Source organism: Xiphophorus couchianus, chromosome 20 (genome assembly GCF_001444195.1).
Source record: "Xiphophorus couchianus chromosome 20, X_couchianus-1.0, whole genome shotgun sequence".
Taxonomy (NCBI): Eukaryota; Metazoa; Chordata; class Actinopteri; order Cyprinodontiformes; family Poeciliidae; genus Xiphophorus; species Xiphophorus couchianus.
Window position 1 is genome coordinate 19931803 of NC_040247.1, and position 6010 is coordinate 19937812.

Here is a 6010-nt window from a genome sequence, read left to right on the forward strand (position 1 = left end):
CTGTCGCAGGGCAACACAGAGACAGACAGGACACACAACCATGCACACACACACACCTTTAGAGAAACTAATTAACCTGAATGTCATGTTTTTGGACGGTGGGAAGAAGCCGGAGTACCCGGAGAAACCCAAGCATGCACAGGGAGAACATGTAAACTCCATGCAGACAAACCCCGGGCCGGGAATTGAACCCAGGACCTTCTTGCTGCAAGGCAACAGTGCTGCCAACTTCGCCAGGTGTATTGCAGCCCTGAATGATTTGTTTAAAAGTGTGACACAGCAATCAATGGCAATAATGGGAATCTAGCACCAGAAAAAGCTTTTTTCTGCTTTCTTAAAAATGTCAGGGGAACTCAAATCAGGTCGGACATGTTACAAATTGTTTAATTTTTTAAGTGTGTATTACTTTATCGGCAGTGCAGAAACTCATTAGACGTTGCAGGATTATAAAACTTTTAAAGGACCAGATCACTATAAAAGCACTTACTTGCCCTCAGATGTCCAGTGGGGAGAAAAAGTGCTGACTCCCAGGAGTGCGATACATTTCTGCTCCTTCTTGTAATCTTTATGAAGTGCACTATGTGCAGTGTGATAGGACAATGTTGGAACCAGACAATAATACCTGACCTTTGACTGACAAACAGCCAAAGGTGAAATCAATTTTACTGAGTTGAATCATATTTTAACAAAAAGAAAACAAAGACAGCAGTAGTAACGCCATAATGCTATAATGTGTGTTTTATGTCTTTTCCTGGCTCTCCAATGAGCTGATGGCTCATTAACAATAAATCTCTGCAGAACCTGATGACAAACTGAGGAGGCAATTCAAACATTGGATTCAGCTGTGATGGAGCATATCAGCAAATGATCTGAAAGCCCAGATATGAACTGTCACTTCATATCTTAACTGCATATGAAATGTGTGTACACTTCCTAGATCAAAGAGTATTGCTGATTGCATGTTCAATTTATCACAGCTGCACCTTTATCATAGCAGCGATAGCATTTATCGTCACAATAATCACTGTGGGAGATAAGGAAGTGTAACACACAGGGGAAGAATGTTGTTAGTGCATCTTGTTATTAGTTTAAATTTTGTCTTTAGCTGCAAAGATTTTTTTTGGTTACAATTGATGTGTTTTAGAAATTTGTCATTCTTGTCTATAGTAAATAAATCTCAAAGACAGACTCAAGGCACAAAGATTCCTGTAACTATAGATAATTTATAAAGTGTAGATGATATAATCATGCCTTAGTAAGCTTCTTGTAGGTTAATTCAGAATATTTGAGTCAAATGGATGAGTTTAAAGGCAACTTCTCAAAGGCTTTCTTGTGTGACACTGAGGGAAAATCAAAAGAAAAAAGATTCTTTTGCTTGTGGAGGGATAAATGTTTGACCCAAGTCAAACAACTTGAAAGGCAATTCTAACAAACACTATGTAATGTATATACAATTATGACCTTGGAAAAAAAGTATTAAAAATGATCTCTCTCCTCTCTAGTTTTTAGCAATTATAAATAATTTTAGAAATCCTAAATGACCAAAACAAGAAGAGAGTTTTGTCACATTTAGCACGAGGCAATGAGAGAGAAAGGTTATGTTTATTTTTATACAGTGGGTGTAAATATCTGACTTCAAGTATTGTTATAAATGTCTAATTATGTTCTTACATTGTGGGTGTCAAAATTGAAACTCTGGCAAGTGTAACAGCGATCTGTAAAAAAACATAAAAACATTTTTAATAATTTTAAAAATTATTAAAAATAATTAATTAATGAAAAGTGATGAACAGTTGGAATCAAACATCCAAAGAAAACATCGACACAGTTTATATTAAAATACTTCAACCAAATGTGTTTGTCTATATGGAAAATTCAGAGCAGAGAACTTGACTGTAACAACGTGTTGTTCATTTTCCAGTGTTCTTCAAAAGACTATTAAAATTATGCAAGAAAAATATTATATTTAGCATGACTACATCCTCAGAGGAGGGATTTTCTAAATGTAAGAACCTCACTGCATAGGTTTGAAAAAGTACCGTTTACATGCCCAGAGCTTAGACATAAGTTTCTATGATTAGATAAGTTGACCCAGTCACTTAAAAAAAGGTACGTAACCTTTGTATTGGTAGTACATAATGCAACACCAAGAAGCACAAGAACCAGCTCAGCTCATTTTCATTTATAGCCTTGGATGGAGGAAGAGGACACACTGATTATGTTCAGAGTGATTTTTCATTTTATTGGTTTCTCTCCAGGTTCGGAGCAAGAAAATTCAGTCTAATGTCTGTAAAGGAAGCAAAGGTTTCTCTGTAGATCTGTTGATGCATCCTTGATTAAAAAAACAAAACCAAACCTTTTTACCCCAATAACAACTAAAATTTCATGTTTCTTAATAGATTTTAGAGCAAAAGATATCTTGATGCTACCTGCTGATTTGTGAAAACATAATCAACGGTACAGACGTGACTCAATTTAATCTGCTGAGCAAGGTTACATAGTTGACATTTTACCAATTCAGTTTATAATTAGTGAGATTATAAACTGAATTTAAATGTCAGGCATAAAACTGAACAGTATGTACTCGATTTGAAGGAAAGTGTCTGGAGAAATTGTTGTGAAATTAGCTCTGTAGAAATAATTTGAAATGAACTGTATGTAAATAAAATAGCTTTTCCTTCTACACATTAAGATATTTTAAGGTACTTGGCTAGTAATTGGTTAATTTATCAAAGGTAAAGGTGAAGATTCAAAGATAAACAGCTGATTTTCTGAACTCAGCATTGGAGGGAGTATGAGTTAAAAATGATCAGTCTCAAATGTGCAACAAAGTGTAACCAAAATATGAATAAAGTGGTACACTTTTGAGTAATATATATGTACTGTATACATAATCAATCAATCAAATATTTTTATTTTACATTTTCTTCTAAAGTAAAATAAATTCAAATGCTGAATTGTTGCAGAGGAAATACACGCTGGGGGCAAAAGGTGGATTTATTAGAATACATTCTAGTTGTAAAACAAAATTAGCAAGACATAACATCAGGGTGAATGTTAAGATACAAAACACAAGAGTCACAGATTAAATGAAATTAAGTATACAAGTAAAGCAAGTAAGTAAAAAAAAGTTAGTGGGATATTATACAAACAGAGAAAAACACAGATCATGATTAAAAATAAAAACACTGAACCAAGACTAACCTAAAAACGTAACATGAAAAACATGCCAATCTGTTCATTGTACAAACTAAAAGTCAATTAATTACAAAACTCTGCTTCTATAGTTGCAAATGTAAGTGCAACTACATGGAAAACAAACTATGTAAAAATCCATTTTGCATCAAAACCTGACTTTAAGAAAGAGGGTAGAAACATCAGACTTGGGTATTCAAAGTTTCTGCTTTTTCTGTTGGATCAAAGTTTTCGAGAGTCTTGAGAACCTCTCCACCTTCAAAGTCTGAAGGCACATCGAAGAAAAGCTCATCATCAAAGCAGTTCTCATCAGATGGTGACGCCATGAATGGCAGCTTCATGACCAGCCCGGTGAGCAGCCCACCAGCTGCAGCTGCAGCGATAGTGGCAAAGACAGCTGCAACCTGAAAGAGAGCTTGTTCCTGAGCAGTGCGGCCCAGACCTGGCTTCAGCCCGGGAATCAGCTTTTGCAGCTCCAGCAGCTTTGGATCTCCCTCTGGTGGAGCGCGATGGGAGAAGATCTGATACATGCTGGGCCCGTAGGTGTCTTCAGTGGCCATCAGGATAGCACAGATCCCTGCAGTGGATGATATGAGTCCGGTAAGCCCATGCAGATTGTGAATGCCACACTGGTCCTGGATCCTCAGGCGCTGAGCCAAAAAGGGAGTGAGGTACTTGTAGCCAAAGAAGCAGGCAGTGCAGCCTATGATGCCCAGAGCATATGCAGCTACTGGGGAGATCATCATATCCACAGAAGCCCCAACGGTAACTCCACCTGCCAGTGTCACGTTCTGAATATCTGCCATTGTTAGCTTGCCTCTTTTGTTGAACATCGCAGAGAGGGCAAAGGCGGTGATGGTGGATGAGCTCAGGCCTAAGAATGTGTGGAGTACGGCTCTGTGCTGGTCGTCACCTTTAAATGTGAGAGCAGAGTTAAATGAAGGCCAAAACACCCAAAGAAAAAGCGTTCCCATCACAGACAGAATGTCTGAGTTATAACTCGTGGTCTCTTTGGGGTGTCCTTTATTCAAACTTGGGCGATAGAGGACAAAAGTTACCCCCAGCCCAAAGTAACAGGCAAACAGGTGAATAAGAATACTGCCTCCTGCGTCATTGATCCGTAGATATTTGAGTACAGCCCACTCCGTGACGGCAAAGATAGGAATCTCCAGCAATGCCATGACCAGGAGCTGAACAGGGCCGGTCTTCCCAAGCACAGCTCCAAATGAGATGAGGACCACAGCACAGGCAAACTCTGCATTTATGAGATTGATAACTCCAAAGTGGATTTTACCATCAGAGTAAAACTGGAAGTACCCTTGAATCAGGATGGCCCACTGGATGGCGAAGGTGGCTGTGAGGAAGTTGAACACCATCCCACCGAAGCCGTAGAAGCGAAAGAAGGCCAGCAGGCAACCGAAGCCCAGGAAGATCATCACCTGAATATCAGCAAAGTAAGGGTAATCCTTATACATTGAGTTCTCCATCGGGTTGGTCTCGTTGTTTTGGAGCTTCGCACTGGAGTTATCGTCATAGGTGACAAAGATGCCGTAGAGTGTGATCATTACAACCTCCAGGACCAACACAAAGGTTGGCAAACGCAGCTTCAAGCTTGTTGATGCACTCATGATGATGAATGAGTTGAGATGAGAGACATGCTCCTCCAGTTACTCTAACACCCCTTATATACAATTTCTTTCCCTGAGATAAGAGCAGCTAATGGCAAGGGTGCATTATACTCCTCATATGGGGCCGGCCAGAGTCTTTAACAAAGCAGCATGTCAGATGAATGAACTTCAAACCTTCAGACTCTTTATGATTATCTTATCTCTTCTTCAGGTTTTTATTTGCCTGTTCCAAACAGCCGCACACTGGTCATATATCTGTACATCGTTCTTCAAACAGTGAACTTCAATTTACTTCTAATTCCTATAATTTTGATTATTTTTTGGGATGAAAACCAGATAGCATTTTGAGTCTAAATGTGAAATCAATAATGAGTTTCACAAAGCAAAGACAGTGATTTCAAATTATTATCTGACTCCTGGTCAAACTCTAATAGAATTTGCTAGTCTGTTATTAGCAATTTTGGTTTATTAGACAACAGAATATCTGATATAAAATTTGGTGTAACAAAAACAGACAAACACACTGAATTCATAGCTAGCTCTCTATTATTCTTCAGATGTTAAGATTGATATGTACAGTAATATAAAATATTCAATTATCTATATTCCTACTTTTATTTACACATTGCATTACATTATTCAAAAGCTAAGATCTAAGTTGAATACATTTGAAAAATGTACGTTTTCATAGTTAGACTTTTTTCTTGTGTATAGGGTAAACAAAAGATTTTTTTTAGTATTTTATTGAGTATTGAACCTTCAGGACATCCCCTTTTAGTTATTTGTCCTTAATTTCTCCCACATTTGGTGGCAATATATCATTTATAAAATTTGTTTTGTTGTTAGTGTAGTCTATGTTCTACTTGAATTGTTAATAAACTTTATTTTTTAAAAAGACCACTGCCTCTACATAACTGCAACTGTTTCTCAGCTCATGATGACACATATTTACTTCCATACAACGTTACAATGGTTTGCTTCACCGTAAATATACGAATGTTGTTTTTTTTTTTTGTTAGCAGTAACACATTTTGACCAGCAGGTGTCGGTAGTAAATTTAATTTCTGCTTTATCCTCGCACATTCAACTTAAAGAGTAAGAATTGAGGCTTGTCCCGTGATGCATTGCTCTGCCAACGTATGCAAACAGGAACATGGCCACCGGTTTCTAACGTAGGTGCTTTTTAT

The 6010-nt window shown here is 37.6% G+C and overlaps 1 protein-coding gene across 1 annotated transcript; it reads right to left on the bottom strand.

Annotated features, from left to right (window-relative positions):
• Positions 1 to 2980: 2980 nt before the first annotated feature.
• Positions 2981 to 4902, bottom strand: LOC114135024 (ammonium transporter Rh type B). The gene has a single exon (XM_075410481.1). It carries the CDS (start codon positions 4821 to 4823, stop codon positions 3378 to 3380), a length of 1446 nt encoding a protein of 481 aa, XP_075266596.1. The 5' UTR covers positions 4824 to 4902; the 3' UTR covers positions 2981 to 3377.
• Between the last annotated feature and the right edge of the window lie 1108 nt (positions 4903 to 6010).

Excerpts from the sequence above, each read along its gene's own strand:
- LOC114135024 (XM_075410481.1), bottom strand. The coding sequence starts at position 4,823 with ATGAGTGCATCAACAAGCTTGAAGCTGCGTTTGCCAACCTTTGTGTTG.